The sequence below is a fragment of the Chamaea fasciata genome, unplaced genomic scaffold (genome assembly GCF_029207755.1).
Source record: "Chamaea fasciata isolate MVZ Bird 193981 ecotype frontalis unplaced genomic scaffold, bChaFas1.0.hap1 SCAF_5, whole genome shotgun sequence".
Taxonomy (NCBI): Eukaryota; Metazoa; Chordata; class Aves; order Passeriformes; family Sylviidae; genus Chamaea; species Chamaea fasciata.
The window spans coordinates 67484096-67504518 of NW_027094090.1; the positions used below are offsets into that span (position 1 = coordinate 67484096).

At 46.3% G+C, this 20423-nt stretch overlaps 1 protein-coding gene across 3 annotated transcripts; it reads left to right on the forward strand.

Moving 5' to 3' along the window:
* Positions 1-1798: 1798 nt before the first annotated feature.
* On the forward strand, positions 1799-19642 carry IL17RA (interleukin 17 receptor A). 3 transcript variants are annotated; one of them, XM_066184286.1, is made up of 13 exons: positions 1799-1924; positions 6343-6367; positions 8196-8342; positions 9116-9240; positions 10376-10502; positions 11767-11814; positions 11902-12059; positions 13060-13137; positions 13564-13639; positions 13725-13739; positions 14961-15062; positions 16111-16152; positions 16744-19642. In XM_066184286.1, exons 1-13 carry the CDS (start codon positions 1799-1801, stop codon positions 18240-18242), a joined length of 2568 nt encoding a protein of 855 aa, XP_066040383.1. In that variant the 3' UTR covers positions 18243-19642. The 3 variants fall into 3 exon arrangements, with proteins under 3 accessions (XP_066040383.1, XP_066040382.1, XP_066040384.1); XM_066184285.1 differs by lacking the exon at positions 1799-1924 and adding an exon at positions 2235-5591; XM_066184287.1 differs by lacking the exons at positions 1799-1924; positions 6343-6367 and adding an exon at positions 8683-8738 and having other exon boundaries at positions 8316-8342.
* The last annotated feature ends 781 nt before the right edge of the window (positions 19643-20423 follow it).

Below are 20423 nucleotides of genomic sequence, written 5' to 3' on the forward strand. Positions count from 1 at the left end.
TTTCTAAACAATGTCCAGATCTGTTCAATATTGTACATGGTATCAGAACTCCCTTGACATTGCTCCCTCCCACCAGCAGTGGCTGAAATTTAAGACAGCTTCCTGCAGTCCCCCAATTTCCCCAGTTTTCTGCTGCCGTTCAGGGGCTCCTGTCCCTATTTAAGGGGCTGCAGAAGGGTCTGGACAGCCACAGCCTGCCCTGCTAAACTGTAATTTAGGAAACCCAACCACTCTCAGTACTGCTGTCACCACAGAAATTGTGCCGTGTCACGATGTCCAGCGTGTGACTCACACACAACCACACACTTAACGTTTTCTCCACTGGATTCCTTCTGAGCAAGCACATGCAACAGAAAACGAATGCCCTCAGCTGAAATGCAGTGTAATTAGTATATACATAAGCCATGAAGCTAATGGGATGATAACAAGTAGCGTTTCCACGCATTTGCTTGTCGATTGAGCAAATTTGTCCTACCACGGTTTATCAGGAAATTACACCGCAATGCCGGCTGAGCACTGTGTTTGTGTGGCAGCATTATAAATCACGGTGTGCTCAGCCCAAATTCATCAGTGGAAGGTTCAGTAAAATAATGCCGAAAGAAAAAAGAATGGTGGTTTTTTTTTTCCAGTCACACACGTACACGTAAAGATTTTTCCCTGACTTGCACACGACTGTCAGAGCTGCAGGCTTTGCTGCTACTTTTAAATAGTGGTGGCACACAATGTTAAAACCCAGGAAGCGATGAGAACCTGTAGATGTCATCAGTGCAGGGCAGAAGGAAAGGCAGAAGGATCTCCAACAGAAACCCCGTTATCTGCAGGCTCAGCCTGGCCACCAGTTAGACATTTGCCACCACAAAACCACACGAAACCGCCGTGCTCACGGCTGTCGGTCAAAGCCCAGCAAAGGGCTCAAGCTTTGCTGGAAAACTCCCTGGGCTGGCAGCTCAGCTGGGTTACAGCTCTGTGTGAGACCATTAGGGGAAATCCATGGCAAGGAGCAGGTGAAAGTGGCTGTGGGCTTGCTGCAGTGTGAAAGCTGGAGTGAAACCTGTGAGACCAGCTGGAACGGGGTGAGCATCGGGAAGGAGTACCAGGTTTGCACAGTCCACTGTGAAGTGGATGCGTTTAGAGCAGCCCCACAACTGGTAAAGCAGAGCATACACCTATAATGCTTTTTGCTCAGCAGCAAAAGCAGAGCGCTGCCGTTGTCAGGTTTTAATGCTCACGGCATTGACCCGAAGCCAGAGACGTGCACTGGGGAGTTCCACCTCAACACGGGGAAGAACTTCTTCACGTCCAGGCTGGCAGAGCCCTGGAACAGCTGCCCAGGGAGGCCGTGGAGTCTCCCTCTCTGGAGACACCCCAAACCCAGCTGGACGTGCCCGCGTCACCTGCTCCAGGTGCTGTTGGAACGGATGATCTCCAGCGGTCCCTTCCAACCCAGGCGGTTCTGTGACGGGCACGGATGTCGGAACCCTGGATGCCGAAAACATCGGGCTTTCTGCCTTCACAGGTGGCGACCCTCGAAGGGGGGGCACTGCCTTTGACACGAGGCCGTGGGAACGGCTTCCAAAACCGAGCGAGAGCATCGAGGCTACGTGCACGCAGACCTCGGGAAGCTCCCGCTTGACCCGCCGACACCAAGACGAGCCGCAGCTCGGAGCAGGTTTGTCTCTCCCGCCCCGATCCAACCCACGGACCCGGCGGGGAGGAGCTCGCAGCCCGCTCTCGCCGGCCCCTCCTCAGGTGCGGCCCCGCCCGGCCCGGGCCCGGAAGCGCCGGGCGGTGCGGGGCCATGGCGGGGCTGCGGCTGCCGCTGCTCCTGCTGCTCCTTCTCTTCCTTCTCCTCCTCCGGCCGCCCGCCGCCGCGGCCCTGCGGCTGCTGCTGGACGCCTCGCCGCCCTTCACCTGCTCGCAGCCGGTAAGCGGAGCCGGGAGAGCCGGGGAGCGCCGGGCCCGGGCGGGGAGCGGGGTTCGGGACGGGGAGCCGGGGTTCGGGACGGGGAGCCGGGGTTCGGGTCGGGGAGCGGGGTTCGGGACGGGGAGCGGGGTTCGGGACGGAGAGCCGGGGTTCGGGACGGGGAACGGGGCTCGGGGGTATCGCTGTCCCCACGGAGGGTTCCCTGGCCGGAGGTGGCCGCAGGGAAGCGATGTCACGGGCAGCCCCGAGCGGGCCGGGCTGAGCCGTGCTGGCGGCGCCCGCAGTCCCCGAGCAGGATGTGAGTCTTCGCTCCGAGCTGACGTTGCCCAATGTCCGAAAAGTTTTAACCGGTTCCTTGCGGCTGAAGGTGGTGTGGTTTTTTTTTTTTTTTGGTGTTTTTTTTTAGGAGAGCGCGGGGGTTAAGCGTTCCATGGAGCCGAGGGGTTTTCTTTGAACAGGCGGGTTTTGGTTGCCTTTCCTCCCTGCGAAACCGGCCAGGCAGGAGCCGGCAATGCAGTGTCTGTAAAAAGTGAACCTGAGCGAACTTTGAGTCTGAGCTCCTAGCTGGTCACTCTCTCTCTGGTGCTTTTGTTTCGGGATTTGCTTTGTTGGTCGCTTTTTTGTTTTGTTTTGGGGTGTTTCTTTGTTTGTTTGGGGTTTTTGTTTCAGATGCACGTGAGGAGCGTGTAGAAGGGGGAAGAGATCTGCTTTTGCTTTTTAGTTCTGTTAACAATAACATGGAAATGGGCAGCTGTTTTCTAAGCTGGACAGCTTTATGTGCCCTGGTGCGCTTTCAGCAGTCTGAAAAAGGCAGATAGTCAGGTACAGCTATAGACAAATGTGAAACAAAATGTGTCCTTTTGGATGAAAGCTTCTATAATCTTTTCCTCTACACATTTCCTATCTTTTGTCTGGTCTGACGCTTCTCCTAATGTTTGATTATGTCCTTACCCCTGTTCTACCAGACCTCTGCTCTGCTGCCTTCTCTCTTATTTAAAGGCACCCCAAGAAAACAGACCAGCTCTGCAATTTTACTTTAGACTGGACATTGCGGAGTTACAAAATGTAAACTTCGGCAAAGGGAAAATTACAATATCGCTCAGGCATCTCGTGTAACCATGAGATTAACCATGTAACTAACAATCTCTTGTTAGTCACAGAGATTGACGGTATTATATTAAAGAGTCTCTGCAAGTCCTTGGGTGGTTGGGCTCTGGCTGACTTTGTCTTGCTGTGGGTTTTTTGGGGGGTTTTTTTGGGAAATGTGGGCACAGTAACTGGGTGAGGGGTTCACCAGAACATCACCAGTTTTTTCAGAGGAGCTGTGTTGCCCCGTGCTCTGGTATGCACACAGGGCAGTGAACGTGCAGGGCTTTTTTCCTATCAAAAAGCCAATTTCCAGAGTGCAGATAGGCTTGAGAAACAGCAGTCAGCTGAAGCCCAGGAGCTGCCTCTCTGAGCAGCTGTGGAGCTGGTGTAGGAAAAAGCCCCACCAACTGAAGCTGTGACAGTTGCAAACAGTTCCCCCTTCCCTCTCTGTGGGTTGTGCTGTTTTCAGAGGGTGATTCAGTAACCTTCCCAACGTGCTGCGGTTCAAAAGCAGAGCTGCGGGGTGGGTGAGCTCCGTTTCCTTTGTCTAACCCACCCTGCCCAGGCTGCTGCTGCTGCTGGGCTTTGGAGCAGGGTCAGGCTGAGCCACGGCAGCTTCCTCAGCAAAACCCTCGTGTGGCAGAGGCTGTTTGGGGGGGAAAGTGTCACACGTGGTATGGACAGACACCTGGAAGGAAAACTAAATGCTTGTTAACAGCTCATCTTGTTGAAATGCCGAAAAAGTGCGCTTAATGGGGTTTATTCACCACCACTCCATCAAGCTGTAAGGGCTGAACGGCACAGCTGCAAATCCAGCTCTTAGCAGTAATAATTGCTTGAATATGTCACCTGCAGGGGCTTTTTCCCTGTGTGCAGGAGAAAAACATCCCACAGCTTAAATACCCACCTGTTTTTTCACCATCAAGTGTTAAATCACTGTGTTCAGCTGTTGTTATAACCCTGCTGTCTCTGAGGGTAGCTGTACACAGTTTGGTCTCTGAAATTTACCTTTCACTGGAAGTCTCTGGAGAAGGATTGGTGCAACATCCCTCATGAAGACGAGCCATGGTGGGGACGACTTTCCCCTGGTCTCCTTTGCGAATGTGTTCGTTTTGCCCTTGCTATTGACTGGCTTCTGTCATTCCCCTCCGTGGCATCTTTCTGCTGTGTAGGATGTTAATATGACCCATGAGCACACTCAGTGCTGCTTGAATATTTCTGGACTCCTTGGCATGAAAAGGATCCGTGATCTAAACTATGAAACTTCAGCATAAAAAGGGTTGCCGGTCAAAACTATGAAAATATGATAGGGACAATATCAGAACTGATTGTTGTGAAGAAATTTTAACATTTGGATTTGATTTTGCTGAGAATTGGTAGGAGGGCAAGACAAAAAGTTAGAAACCGTAGAGAAAAATGCTTTTTTAAAAAATTGTTTTAATTTTGTAAAAGATGCTGGTTTCCTACAAGCCTTAAACAATTCATCCTTCGGCGTTTTGTCCTGTCATGTGTTCATCTCTGCTTCTTTTTACTAAGTGGTTGGGAAACTGCAGCGAACTTCAAATCGTGCAAGCCTCAGAAGTTACATAGAATGGTTCAAAGGTGAAAGGCAGATTTTGGAAAGCTGGAGCCCTTCCCATTCAGCAGCCACTCTTTAAAGGAAAACTGGATGCTTGCCTGGCTCCCAGTGGTTTCTATCTAGTTACCACAGCATCCTGCTGGGAAATCTTTGCCTCCCGTTACTTTAATTGAATTGTTATGGGATGGTGCTGTTAATCAGTTTCCCAGGTTTATTTCACTCAGACTCACACGATTCTCCACGGCATATGCTCTGTTCTTTTTTTATGTCAAAAGCAAAACAAAAAAAAATCACTTAAAAAAAAAAAAAAAAAAAGAGCGAAAAAAACAGTTGCTTAGCTTTTTGTGAAAATACAGCCGGTAAACATGAAGAGTTGACTGTGCCTGTCCCGCTGAGAATAGTTTCAGCATCACCTCACCATCATCTGCTTCCCATATTTATGCTTCCCATGTCTTGTAGCTTTGTTTTTCAGGGCTGGTTCAAGCCCAGTTGGCAAGTGAGCCACTCACTCACTCCCCCACCATTTGGAACAGGGGGGAGAATCAGAAAGGTGAAAGTGAGAACAACTGTGGGCTGAGATAAAAGCCGTTTAATGAGTAAAGCAAAAGCCGTGCGTGCAAGCAGAGGAAAGCGAGGAGTTGTTTTTCAGCCCGTCCCGTGGGCAGGCAGGTGTTCAGCTGCCTCCAGGACAGCGGGGGCCCATCAGGCATGACAATAACTCGTGAACGTCCCCCTCTTCATCTTTCCTCCCCCGGCTTTATGCGCCGAGTTTCATGCCTTACAGTAATCCCGTGGGTAGCTGGGGTCAGCAATCCCAGCTGTGTCCACTCCTGGTTCCTGCACCCCTCAGCCTTCAGCCTGGCAGGGGTGATCCAGGAGCAGTGCAAGCCCTGCTCAGCAAGAACAAGAACATCCCTCTGTTACCAGCACTGTTTCCAGCCCAAATCCAGCTACTGGGAAGGAAATGAACTCTCTTCCAGCCAAAACCAGCACACTCAAGTAAGGAAACTAGGTTAAGTACTTCTGTTGTCCAGGGCTTTGTTAATGTATTCTAGATGAGACAATGCATCAAGTAAGGTTTTGTGTTGGTTGGACTTGTGCAAGGGAAAACCATCAAGTATTCCCTCGGGTGCTGAGGAGGTAGCCAGTGCAAATCTGGCAGTGGTTGACTTTGCTGCAAACCCAGCTGGTCTTTTGCTCTAACTGCTGCCTGAATTTTGGATGTCATTGTCTGGAGTTACACTTTTTGGTATAAAAGTGTGCCCTCAGCTGTTCAGCTGGGTACTCCACGAAAAGGAGATGGGGGTTTTCATGGCAAGTCCTTTCTAGGTCTTGCCTTTCCTTGAGCTTCTTAGACCTCTGCCTGCAGTGCGGCTTTATCTTTGCTTCCTTATGCCAATAGTGAGGAATTCCTGTGTGGATGAGTTGTTCTGTGAAGCATTTTCAGCTCTGGGGTCCCTTAACTGTCTGATTCTGATGAATTTTCTTTCCTCAGTTGACACAGTGGTGTTTGGTCATAGGTTGGCCTGGATGATCTCAGAGATGTCACCTAAGTTGTGCCCAGGTTTCGTGCCCTGTGTCTTTGGTTTTTTTGATTAACAGCTCAGTGCAGTGTTTCCATCATGGTTAATGCTTCCAATCTGTGTGTGTCACTGAAGTGTTTTCTCCTGCCCCTCTCCCAACACTGAGCAGAAGCAAGTTGCTGTCAGTTTTATTCTGAGATTAATATTCTTGTTTCTTTTCCCCACAGGATTTAAACTGCCTCGTAAGAAACAGTAAGTGATTTTTTTTTTTTATTGTCGCATTTTCTCATCAGATCATGCCTTTTTTTTCCCCCTCTTTTTTTTTTTGCTTTTCTTTTTTTAACTGGGTTCATACAGCATGTTTTTCCTGCTAGAATCAGAGAGTTGTAAAGGGAAACACTGCTATCATGCCTTGCTTTGGGAGTTTCCAGTATAAGCTCCAGCCAGAAGAGGAATGGAAACTTAGGTCTTTTTTGGGATAGAGTTTTGGGGGTAGGCAGTGGCATGAGTAGAGCCCAACTCAGCTTGTTTAGTTTCTGTTTAAAGCTGGGATCGTCAGTTTGTAAAGAAAAGGGAATTGAAAGACAAGTTTGCCAGTAAATGTTCATTACAAGCCATTATGATAGTACTTGATGAAAAATTAATGTATGAACTAGAATTTAAAAAAAAAAGAGTATAGAGGGGTGCAGTTAAGAGCAATTAATATAAATTATTTGGTGTAAGGGGTGAAGTCTTAGCAATGGCATGCTCCTGAAAGACCTTAATCTGATTATGGGTAATGTTTCTAAAAAATGTTCTGAAAAAAAAACAAAAAGGGGGGGAAATGTCCCGAAATTGTCCATTTGGTACCTGGAGGCACCTGGGCAGTGCTGCAGAGCTCCTTGGCTTTTCCTTGCAGTCCTTGCTCTAAGCAAGCTCATTCCTGCCTCAGTGCCCAACCCTGTGTCACACTGGCAGTACTCTTTTTCTACTCAGTAGTATTTTTTTTTTGCAATATTTTTGTTTGACTTGCCAGATCAGGGAGAGGACTATGCTGAAAATAACCAGATTTAAAACTTCTTTGGCTGGAGAGGGCTTGGGTGGGTTCAGGTTGGATGACGTTTCCCACTGGAATACAGCTAAGCCAAACTGCAGCACCACCATTAAAATGCTGCCTAAGTTAAATATTTGGTTTAAATTCTGCCTTGTGGCTCTTGTTATGCTTTTCTGCTGTAGGGGAAATCTTTTTTTTTTTTTTTAGTGTTTCGTGCACTCTTTGCTGAAAGGCAGTTTATTCTTGTCAGGCTTTTTATAGTAATTTTTTTTTGTAAAATGAGCGTTTGAGGATTGTTTAATTACTCCTGAGCCTGAAGCCATACTGTTTGACTGAAGGGATGGTGCCCACTTTCCACTGTTTCCATCACATATCCAGCAAAACAGACCCGAAGTGGACTTTAGGTGGGGCCTGACTGTGCTATTTTTAACATGCCCTGAGAAGTCAAAGGTGTTACAAAAGCCTGAGTAGATCATGTCTGTCTAATGCCTGTCATACCTGATTTCACTTTCTGATGGCTTCAGAGGACCAGTTTTCCCCAGCACTGTGTTGACAAATACAGTTTATTTTCCTGTCATTAATTTAGGCAGGGCATACCAGGCAGTTGTTGGGAGCTGAACTCAGATGTATATCCAAATTTGAGGAAAAGCAGTTTGTAGACCTAAGGTATGTAACTATTGGAACAATTTCCCTGGGTGTCTGACAGATTTCTTGTCATTGGAAGGCTGGAAATTAGCACTAACTTAAGTCTGTTTCAGCAGAAGTAAACTTACTTGACCTGTTTAGCCTGACTACATTGATTGTGACAAGTCCTAACAGATTTTTAAGGAAAAGAGGAAGTGGAAGTTACTAGAATAAATTCAGGTTATTACAGGCAATTTACGGGATACTTCCATACTGAAAACTGCCTTTCTGACCTGGAAGCAACCTGTCACCCAGTTTTCCCCTCAAAGTAACCCTGACCCAAAAAAAAAAAGGGATCATAATTGCAATGAAGCAGAGTTTCCTCAGCCCCACTCTAAATGTGGGTTTTCATTTGCTGGACAGGCACTTGCATGGAGTCGAGCTGGCTGGAGGTTCCTCCCTGGACTCCTTCTGCTCCAAGCAGTCTCCACGTTTCTTCGGATGTTTTCCGTCAGGAGGATGGAAAACTCTTCCCCGTGCTTCAGATAGAGTGGAAAGTGGCCACGGACGGTAAGTGGTGCTCGTTTCCTTGGAGCATGGAGCAGAGGAAATAGGTGTGATCTGGGAAGGATAGAGAGGGGAGTTGTGGCTCCAAGTCATGAAAAGCAGGTCTTTGAAATTTGAGAGGTTGGCTGCTTAATTTTTTGTTTGGCGGGTGTAATCTTGTCTTTGACAAAGCAATGATCGTCTCGTTGTTGGAGCCTAAATGTCTACCAGTAAGTCACATTTCCTCACTCTCCAAATATCTCTGATTGTTTGTCTGTAAATGACGCTTCCCTTGCATGCTCTTGCCCAAAGTTTGGCACTGCTTTAAGACAGAATTAAACGCGTTCATATCTCCCTTCTGCAGGTGCCTGCAGAGTTCTGATCTCTAGCTGTGGTAGGGTAGAACCAGGTGTGCCTCAGGTAACCCAGTCATTCCACTCAGCTGTGTTTGTCAGCTCTCACTGGGACCCTGTGTGCCAAAATAAAGGTGTGTTTGTTTTGGCACCCAAACTGCATGAGGCAGAGCTAAAAACTATCCCACAGCTGTGGCACTGCCAGGCAGCGTGGAGAACGCAGCCACCTTCTCCTTTGCTCCTCCCTTTGCGCAGATGTAGCTTTGCCACGCGGGACAACCCTTAGGCTGAGGGTGCTGTTAGTCAGCCCTGCGCTTCCTCGCTTTTCCACGGCCACTTTATTTATGTTGGGGTCCTTGGATGTGGCAAGGCTGGGCACAGTGGTGCTCTGTGTGGGGGCTGCAGGGGAGAGGGAAAGGTGACCACATCCCTCTGTCCCTGCAGCCAGCATCCGCTGTCTGGAGGGGGCAGAGCTCGCCGTGATGCAGGTGAACAGCAACCAGCAGATCTGTGCCCAGTTTGACTTCCAGAACAATTTGCCTCTTCAGGTCCGTCCCGATGGACGCCGGGTGAGTGCGAAGGGCTCCACGTTGCCTTTTCTAGTCCAGTTGTTTCTGCTCTCACTGTTTTATGGCAAGGCTAATGATGAAAAAGTACAGGCTGCTTAGAGTCTGTATCGGGCTTGAGATCTGCTGTCATCTCCCATTTCTTTTTCACTCCTCCCATCCTTCAGGTTTTAAGAATTGCTGTTTTTAGTGGCTAGCATGTCATCACTCTTAATCTCCAAATAATTGTAGGGGTTCTTGCATTCTGCTTGAGACCCTGACATTTTATAGCTTTTAAACTCAGCTCCACTTCTTTCTTGTGCTCTCTTGCCGTGGAGGAAAGCACCAACCTTGGGAGTGGTCCTTCAGCTTACACTCCTTCCAGGAAGCTCATCAGAAAAGTGCTGAGCATCCAGAACAGTGAGGAATATAGACAATAAGGAGTTCATTCCTTGACCACACAGAATTTGGTCAGAGTTAGGTTACCACTTGCCAAATACCACTGGCCTAGGAGCCAGTACCTCTCCCAGAATTTGCACAGCATTGCTGATGCAGAAAACAGCGTAGATTTAAGAATATATGTGTGGAATGGCCAGGTAGAGAACTCCATGTGTGTAAATGCGATTCTAAATCCTTAGCGCTTGCACAGTGCTGCAAAATTGGTACTAGACTGAAATTTCCTTCTTGAAACAGCATATTTTGTTCTAGTCTCCTTTCAGTTCAGAATGCAGTTTAGTGGAAATTCCACGCAGTGGTTTGGCAGAAAACTGTTGTATCAGCTCAAAGATCCCAAGAAAAAACTAATTCTAAATAGAAGAATTGAGACAGACAAGGGGATGGGTATATTTAATGCACTTGAGTTCCAATTTTTCATAGTCAGGCTTCAGTAGAAGGGTTATATGGGATGAGGGAACGCAGTGGAACAGAGCCAAGTCAGCTGTGAATTTCAATGCCTTAAAGAACAACATTGTCCTTTGAAGTCCTTGTGAATGGTTTCAGTGGAATTTCACTTTTCATGTTGTTGTTTTCAGTGGAATTTCACTTTTCATGTTGTTGTTTTCAGTGGAATTTCACTTTTCATGTTGTTGTTTTCAGTGGAATTTCACTTTTCGTGTTGTTGTTTTCAGTGGAATTTCACTTTTCGTGTTGTTGTTTTCAGTGGAATTTCACTTTTGACCGTTTTGAGGTGGAACCTGGGCAGACTTACCAAGTGACTGTGTACCACCTGCCCAAACTGGGGGTAAATGGAGACTACAACTGCAAGTCTGCATCTCTCACAATGCCTGGTAAGAGGTGGTTTTGTACACTTGGGCCTTGCCTTTAGGAATGTGCTGCTTTGTGGACCTGACATCACTGCTGCTTTTACTTGATTTAAAATCTTTCAGAGCTGCCCCTCTGCTTGTGGCAGCTGGAAGTAAAAGGCCAGAATTTCCAAATCAGTTTGGCTTCTAGTACTAAATCCTAGATGTGTGAAGTTCAGTGTCAAAGGCAAAATTAGGCAGAATTTACCAAGAAACTTGGTAGTGCTGGGTGCCTGAGCCTTTCTTGTATATGTGAAACTTTTCCTATTGCTGAAAGAATTTTTGCTGTTTTCACCAAGGTTGCTGAGCATCTGCATTGCCCTCTGGCTGCACCGACTTCATAAATATTTGGTGCTTAATACAGTTCTTGAAAACTTGCTCTTAACTTTTTTCCTTAACTTGCTTACAGTTGTCAACCTGACTTTGTAGTTATAAAATGCTGAGAACCTCCTGGCTTTTATCCTCTGCTGTTCTTCAGAAACCTAATGCATGGTGTCAAACTCAGCAGCTGCAGGGAGCTTTGCTGGTTAGAGCTTACACATGAATTACAGGGACACTGCAAACTTGTAAACTCTGTAAAGTTTAAGTTGATAACTTTGAAAGTCGGAAATTTGAGCGATGTTTTAGCTCAGCTGTCTAAGCAGGGAGTTGTTCCTTTTCCTTTGTCCAAACCCCAGAGGAGAGACACAATTTAAGGCCGAGAGTTGTAAATCCCACATTGCTAAATGTTGAATATGGAACTTCGGATTTAATTCTGAAGGAAGTCCCGAAGAGCAGGGCCAATCTGCTAAATAAAGGCAGTTAGAAATGTGGAAGAGTGCTTTGGGAGTGAGAAAGATTCCAGCCTCCTGATTTTCCAGTGTCAGAATGCCTTTGGAGGAATCTGTTGCTGAGGTGTGATCACAAGGAGTGGGGATGAATATGAAGTTTTAACTCCACTGTCGTGACCCTTCCTGCAGCAGTGTCACATTATCACTGTACTATTAAGTGTGGTGTGGTTTTAGTCTCGTTTATTTTCTCTGTTCTGAGAAGAAAAAGAAGAACCAAACACACGCTGACATCAGCGAAGGGACTGGTTTATATGCTGGAAACCAAGAGTGTTCTACAGAATTTGGCCACTGCTTTGGAACAAAGGTGTCTACTCGTTTAGGAGAGCTTGGTTAGGTCTCTGGCTCCTGATAAAAAAGCGGTTTTTTTTCTAAATGGAAGTGCAATGTTTCTAACTAGCTACTGGCGGTTTTTCTTGCAGACTGCAGTGATTCTCTGATGAAAAGAACCATCCCATGTATAATGACAGGTAAAACTTTTTCAGTCACGTAGACGTGGGTGCTCTGTTGGAATATTTGACAGCTGAGAAACCTGGGAATATCTGCCCTCCTTCCAGGCAGCTTGTGGGACCCCAGGATCCAGGGTAAAATTCTAAATGATACAACTCTGCTCGTGAGCTTCAACCCATGGGTGGAGCCAGCCCAGTACCAAATCCATGTGAGCAGTTACCTGAATGAGAAGAAGTGTAAAACCATCACGCAGGACTTCCAGGAGGTAATTACCTTCCCTAGTCATTCCTTCTCTTGGGCATTTAGGCAAACATCCTCAGTGCTTGCTAAACCAGGACATTTGAACAACAGTTTTCAAGGGATTTTTTTTTTATTGTCTTTAAAAAGAGGAATTAGGTGGATAAAAGATGAAGAAAAAAGAGGTTTTATAGTGCATGAAGCTGCCTATAAACACCTGCAAAGTCTAATTTTGTGTTTGACTATCTGGGCTTTATTACCTTTTTCAAGCCAGTGCCTGGGGTGCTAAGACTAAGTAAATTTGCCAAAATTGAGGTGCAAAGTTTCAATAAACCATCAAAGTACTTTATCAAATATGATCACAGGAAGGTGTTAATTAAATCTTTTATATAAAGAATGAGTGATTTAGTAACAGATGCTTCATTCAAGCTGAGAATCAATTTCTGTGGGTCTTGCAGTCTTGTGTTGCTGAGAAGCTCAAAGTGCCCAGACTGTGTTCCAGTATAAAAAAATGTTTCCCCTCAGGCATCTGAGGGAGGAGAAATACTGAATGTTTGGAACCACTCTCCACCCTTCCTTGGGTGAGGGCAGATAAGAATTAGGTCATCAGGGTATTGATTGTGTACAGCTGGTAGCGGGGGCAACTTGCTTGCCTGTTCTAGTGTCAGAAGCAGTGGTGACAGCTGCTTTTAATTAAACAAGGAAGCTTGTTAATGTCCACACGTTACAAAGCTGAAGACAACTTCGTTGTTAAGGAGCTGTGAGTTGAACTCCTTTGAAACTGTACAACGTGCATCCCTGATTATTTCCTGTTGCAATCTTGTTTCCACATCTGTCACAAGGACACCTGTAGAGATGGTGGCCGGATCCTTCACCCGTTTTGTTCTCTGTGGGCTTCTTGTTCAAAGGGCAGAAAATAGCTTCTGCTTTTTTGGACCACTCTGTGTTTACCTGTCAGCTTTTTCTTTTTTTCCTACTTTCAATCAGGTTTTTTTCCTTCCCTTGTAACTTGCATCTGATTTCTGCAGGATGGACTACAACAGCAAGTGAATGTCACAGTCAGAATGGAGAAGAACATAAAAGCTTGCTGCAGATACAAAATAGAGGTGAGATCACACTGTTGTCCCTGTGTCCTTCCTTCACAATCAAGGCAGTGAGCATCTTAGGAATGTTTAGGGTTTTTTGGGGTTTTTTTCTCAGTGTTTTGTTCTGAGATTGGCTAACCTGTAATTACCTGCACCAGGGAAATATTATGGCTGAAAGAGTTTTTATGCAGGTGTTCCCTGTAGTCACTGGTTTTTCCTTAGTACAAGGCTGCCAAGTCAGAGATTTTGGGGTGCAACCTCTGGAGCTCACAGCCTTTGTCATGTGTACTCTAAGAATTCTTGATTAATCTTGTATTCTGAAGGGAAATGGGAACTCTGTGTCTCTGTGCTAAAATACAAGGAACATTGAGGCAGGGAGAAAGTGAATCAGGGAACAGAATTTCTTTTAAGAATAACTTTTGTTCTCTGGATTCGTTTCAACTGCAGATCCAGCCATTCTTTGCGAACTGTGGCACAGACTGTCAGAGGCACGTTGGTGACATCAAATGTGAACCAGTTCCAAGTGAGAACCACTTCCCTGTCCTTAAAGATTCCCATTGTTTTACAGCTGAGACCTGAATTTTTAACATAACTCTTGTCTTTTGCAGGTACAGAACCATCGGGTAAGAAGTTCTTCCGAGACCCTGAAACTTTTTTTTGCCGCCCTTCTCCTGTTGTGTGCAATGAGAAATGATCCTTCCTGGGATCCCACTGGGCAGGAAATGTCCCTGTTGAAAAATTTTTACGTTATTTGAAAATAGTGAAGTGGACAGCCCATCAGTGGTGGTGTATGAACTGTACCAAGCGTTTTGGGAAGCCACCAAAGCTCCCACTGAAACCTCAGAGGATGTGAAGATCAGCACGTGGCAGCCACTTGGTAACAAAACACCAAACCCACAAAGAGCAGGGACACCCCAGACCCTTCATGATGCTCTGTCACATGAGGAATGGGGAATTTAGGTCGTAAGGGTTTAATTGTCCAGGGATTTCTTTGTTCAGGGTCCCTCTTTGGAGCCACCAAGCTCAACCAGGGAGGTATCACAATCAGTACGTGCCAATAAATCTCTCTGATGGAGATGAGAGCCTGCTGTCTCAAATTTCTTCAACGGTCCCCTTGTAACACTGAGTTCAGAATTAATTGTGCTAAGAATGACTTCACCATGATTTAATGAGGCGAGTATTTGTATGCAGTGTGAACCTTAAAGAGCAATTTTTTGAGAGGCACTTCACTTGCATAGAATTCTTTGAGAAGCAGTTTTGACAAGAAGAGCCTTAATATAAAATACTTTCTGTCACTTTGCTCAGTGTTAAAAAATTTGCATAATATAAAGCAGCTTTTGGAGAGAATAGCTTGCATATATTCATTTTTATGAATGTCAAGATAACTTGTGCATGATGATTTGACATCTTTTTTTTTTTTTTTGGCTGCAACACCCGTAAGGATCTTTTGCCCAAGATTTTAAAAAAAAAAAAGGAAAACACCTGTAAACTGAAATGCATGACCCAAAATGGTGATACTTTAATTTTTTTTTTTTTTTAAGCTAAATTACATGAACAGGCAGGACATGGGCGGCATGCCTGTCAGAGCTGGGTAAACACTGCTATTTAGAGGAAGGTTCTTGATCTGTGTTTGCAGCGTGCTGCACGTATGGTTCTTTGTGTGGAGCAGGTTTATGGTGTGCAGGAGTTGGTTTGGAGAAGTGACAGTGGATTGTAAAGGGGAAGTACTGGTCTACTCAGCAAAGCCAGGGTCCTCCTCCCTCGGCCTGTGCTGCTCGAGAACCTTCTGCCCTTTGGTGAAACCCTGCGTCAGGCAGTGTCTGAGCAGTGTCTTTGTTTTGCAGATGATATGATGATATGGCTCTACTGGTGTATCACTGGGATCTGTGTGCTGCTGGTGGGGTCAGTCATAACAGCTGTGCTGTGTATGACTAAAAAACGAGCAGGTGAGACTCATGCCACCAGCCAGGAAGAAAAAAAAAATCCAACGCTAAAGAATATTTCTTCCTCCTTCTCTACCTCTTCCTAGTTTGGTTTTGTTCCTTGCTCTTAGGATGCCTTGCCACTGAGATAATGCCTATGAAAACATCTGAAATTTTACATTACAGGACTCGCAATGTCCTTACACCATCCACTAGATAAGTAAAGCCTTCCACAGGTTTTCCTGTCTGATACTCCATGCTCAGAGCACTTCAGAGCTCATGAGGAGAAAAAGGAATTTCGTAGTTCAGCCCCTTGTTTCCTGCAGATTGCTGCAGATATCTTTGCTCTTATTTTTCCCCTGCGTTGCATAAGAGTGTTGCAGAACAGAAGCTTCCTGTTTGTCCACGCTGTAGTCTTCCCCCTGTCTCTGCAAAATTAATTTCATACTATGGTGAGATGAGAAACGTTTTTCCAATTAAAGTGGAAGGAAAAAGAAAATGCAGGACATGGAAGATTGACATCAAGCAAGTTGGAAAATGGGATGCTTTAGGGCTAACACCTAGTTTTCTGTGCTGCAGCAGGGAAGCTGGGTAACTCACTGCTTGGTTTTGTTTTCTTTTTACGTGAGAGGAAGAATTGGTAATCTTTGGGAAAAATTCTTCACATCAAACTCATATTTAAGATGTAGCTAAGGAGATTTTAGTCACCTCTTCAGAGAAGCTTCTTAAGAAAAAGACATATTTTTAAAAGCCCCTTCTCCTTAAAGAGAAGTCACAGAACAGTTGGGGATTCTGTTCTTGAGCCTGCCAGGATTTGGGGGAGATGGGGAAAGTTCATTTTGAGTGCATTCTGTCTCCTCTCAGAAGAGAAAATATGGCAAGAACTGGCTGTAGGAGAGTCTTTATTCATTCAGTGGGGTTTTTAATTAAGCTTCTCCCTCCTTACAGCTTTATCTCCCTACACAGTTAAAGATTTCTTTTTCTTTAACCTAATCTGTGGAAGGTGGTGTGATTTTAAGCATTTAATCTTACTTCACGTTTTCAGAAGTGACAGTGCCTTTCTCTCTTCCAGGGCGCCGGCGAGGGAAATGCAACCACAACCATTTGCAAGCTGGTAAGATGCCACCTGTGTTTTATCAAGAGCACAGTTACCCAAAAGGGGATTTTTTTGTAGGCTCTAACTACTTTATAGATGCATCTTGAAACCAAAAGGCGGCCTTGGGATCTTCCTGTTTAGCTAAAAGAAGTTGTGTTTGTGGAATTTGAAATGCTGTATTTGTCAGGAGGGAGGTGATTCCTTTGGAATGTGGGGAGACTTTTGACCCAGCCGAGGCTGTACTGGCAGAAGAATCATCTTTGCTAATCGTCTAGGCCATAACAACAGGAGATTGGTTTGGGGTGGGTGCACTCAGCTCTCCACCAGAGAATTGAGCAATATTTGAAGCTGCTGTAGTGTTCTTCTGAGGTGAAAGTTGATGGATCATCTGGGCATTGTTATAAATCTCAGCCTCGCTGTGTCTGCACTCTCATATTAAATTTCCACAATGAGCCAAATACGTTGTGGAAATATACGAGTCCACGTACGTTGCCAAAACAGCATTGGAAGTTTTGTTAATTCCCTCCTGTGCTGATGAGTGCTGACTCACTAGCGTTACAATTTGGGGGGGAACGTGGCTGTAATTAATCTTTTCCTGTCTCCCATCAGCTCCGTACACCGAGCTGTCCCTGCCGCCCCTGAGGCCGCGCAAGGTGTGGGTTGTGTACTCTGCTGATCACCTGCTCTACGTGGACGTGGTGCTCAAGTTCGCCGAGTTCCTGATGACAGTCTGTGGCACTGCCGTGGCCTTGGATCTGCTGGAAGACCACCACATCTCTGAGCTGGGGCCCTTGCCCTGGCTCACACGGCAGAAGAAGGAAATGGAGGAGCTGTCTTCAAAGATCATCATCCTGTGTTCCCGGGGCACCCAGGCCAAGTGGCAGGCCATGCTGGGGAGTGAGCCTGTGTGCCTCAAGCAGGATCAGCAAAAGCCGGTGGGAGACCTCTTCACCCCAGCCCTGAATCTGATCCTGCCAGATTTCAAGAAGCCAGCCTGCTTTGGAATGTACATAGTCTGCTACTTCGAGGGAATAAGCAGTGAGAGGGATATACCTGATCTGTTCAATGTCACATCCAGGTACCAGCTGATGGACAAGTTTGAGGATATTTATTTTCGGATTCAGGATCTGGAGAAGTTTGAACCCGGGCGGATCCATCGAATCCAGGAAATCACAGCTGAAAATTACATGGATACCCCCAGCGGGAGGAAGCTGAAAGAGGCCATAGAGAAGTTCAGGAGCTGGCAGACCGAGCACCCAGACTGGTTTGAGTGTGAAACCGTCTGCTTGGACAGTGACGAGGAGCTGCATTCCCTGAACAGAGAGAGCCAGGTGGATTCACTGCTGAGTGAGCCAGGGGGAATTGTGAAACACCAGCTGCGCCTACGTGAGCCTGACCCCGGCTGCTGTTACGCCATCAACCTCCACATGCATGAGGGTGAAAGTACAGGCTGCAGGCTGCAGCCTCAGCTTAACCCATGTGGGGATCCAAACTCCCAGACTGTGGTCCTTCCCGTGGATGTTCCTCCAATCCAGGTGGTGGAGCCAGTCTCTTCCACGGAAGATGGAAATATCCTCAGCCACCGCGTGCTGAGCAACGAGGACTGTATGGAAGGGGTTCCTCTTCTGGAGACAAGCTTCCCAATGAGGAACAACCTCATCCTCCACGACGGCTCTGAGGTTTCCGTGGCTGAGCAGAGTCCTGCAGACTTCTCAGGTGACCTGAGTGAGCATCTGAATGGACTCATGTACCCTCTTTACCAACAGAGTGTCATTCCTTCAGAGCCTTGTCTCTGCCAGGGGGAGGCTGACGGGCAGCACCAGCTGGTCTTTGATGACCAGTGCAAAGACCAAAGACAGTCGGTGCAGTCGGACCAGGGCTACATCTCCAGGTGCTCCCCTCTGCCTCCTGAGGACCTTCTAGAGGAGGAGGAGGAAGAGGAGGAAGATCAGGAACAACAGGTGGGCTTCCACGAACTCTCTCCAGAGGTCCTGAACAGTCTAAAGAGCCTCCAGAAGCAGCTGTTTTTCCAGGACATTCAGAGGAGCTCAAGCTGGAGCTATCCAGCAGAGGTGATGGACACTGAGCAATCTTCGGAGGACTGTTAGGCCCTGCCTGGCACCTGCTCTGTTTGAAACACAGGGGTGGGAGGTGGTCCCATGCAGAGCAGGACTGAGGCTGCATTTCCAGCCCCATCCTTGTCCTTGTGTCGTGAATGGCTTTGTGCTGGGATTTTCCTGTGTGCTGCTGGCGTGCAGCGCTGCCCAGCAGACGTGGAATGTTGCTTCCAATCTCTGTGGAGAGAAGCCACAAATATTGCCCCCCCACCCCGTGAAAGAGCAGGCAGTGGCTCTGTTCCTTGGGGAAAGGCATTACGCTGAATTCTCACTGATGGATGGCGGAAAAATTACCGTGCCTCATCCACTCGTGCCTTCAAAGTGCCCTCCAGCCGTGCTGATTCTATTGCACTGGATAAAAATCACAGGCATGGTTTAGAAAATAGGTTTAGATAGCATTTGCGTTGCCGTTTTAATACGCATTCTAAAGGTTTCCTTGTAAATACTGTATTAAAGATGTGTGCCTTAAATTTCAGCTAGCTTAGGGCTGTCTCTACCTGGTTAAATGTGCCTGGAGATTTTATTTTTTTTTTCCCCCCACCACTCATCATTCATTTGCAGCTGCGTTTCCATGGTCATTCAGAAATCAAGTGGAGTAGCTGAGAATAAGTGGGATAAACATTTAAATTGAGAGTCTCTATCCCTCTTCATGCCTTTCTACTGGGAGATATGGGCTTGGAAACCAGCAACAGCAGGGAGGGGGAAGAGGAGACCCAAAAAAAAATGGAATTTGGGGTTTGTTTTTTTTTTTACAGTTGTAAGAGATGTGGGGCTGAATACAGAATCAGGGGAATCTGGTGTGTTGTGTGACACGCTGCTGCAGTGCTGTTTGCTTTGGGATATCTTAGCACCAGAAAGATGTGAACTGAAGATATAGATAGTGACACACAAGGAAATGAAAGGCTATTTTGGAGGAGAAGAAAGTGTAGCCTCAGCAGATGCTGTTTGAGAGTGGAAATTATGTCTGAGTTAAGGGAGGCTGAGTGAAAATGACTGTAAGATGTGCTTGTGTGGGTTTAAGCTCCAGCACAGGTAATTCAGGATAACCACAGGGAAATACTGAGCAGACTAAGGGATTCATCTTCCAGGAGCAGTGATGGTGAGGCTGGCATTTACCCTGTTTCTCATCCCTGTTTCTGCAGCCCCCTGGATAACAACCTGTGAGATGTAAATACCTCCAGGCCTTTCTCCTTTGTCCTCTTCCCGTCCATCTGTGTTTACTTGTCATAACGTCTTTTATCTCAGCTGTTTTTTTTTTTTAATCTAACGTCTCAGAAAAGAAGCTGTTCTTTTGACATGCAATCTGTTTTGAACTGTGTATATTTTATAATTTTGTGTCTAACCTTGGGGGGTTTTCTTCCTTAAATTAAAAACCAAGAGTGCTTTCTGGATATATTTACTTCAGCGCTTCTGTGTCCTCGATTCTGCCTAACTCCTTATGTTGATTTACGTTAAGTTCTTAGTATTTGTCATGGAAATCAGGCAAAACTGAGCCAGAACTGAACTGGCTCACAGATGTCAAAATATTCCTGCTGGACAGAGCTGAGGGCCCGCAGCCATGGGAAGTGCACATCCCTTCAAAACGGGTGCGAAAGGAATTGTTTGTAATTTCCATGCAGGACTCTTAGGACAGCGTGGTAACAAAGGGACAGTCCCTGCAGAGTTCCAGGCTGAAGGCTGGGAGCCTTCCTGCTCCAACAGGAATCCAATCTAACCCACCAGGACCTCAGCAAGGGGCAGCTGTGATCTTCAGTGCTTTTCCAGTGAGAGCCCATTTCCCACATTATGTCAGTAATTGCCATCTTGGTGATCCCACTTCTAAAAGTTTCTTTTATCTTACGGCAATTAACATGTAAATCTGATTTTTTTTTTCCCCCCATGAGTCTTTTTCAAATGGTATAAATTCCTATAAATCAGTTAAATAGGAAGCTCAGAAGTGTCATCTGAATTTCCTTGCCTTAGTCATTCCCTTCTCAAATAACTCCCTTGGTGTTACAGCTCTTAGAATTTGCTTTCACTTACAGAAACTTTGTTTGAGGGGAGAATCCAGACGCTATTTTGGCAATCCAGCATGAGGAAAACAAGTGACTTTAACGCATCTGTTGGTCCCCATTCAGTACAAAATTGAATAGCCCGGCAAGAATCAAAGGAGGGAAAAATAAAAAAGGAGCG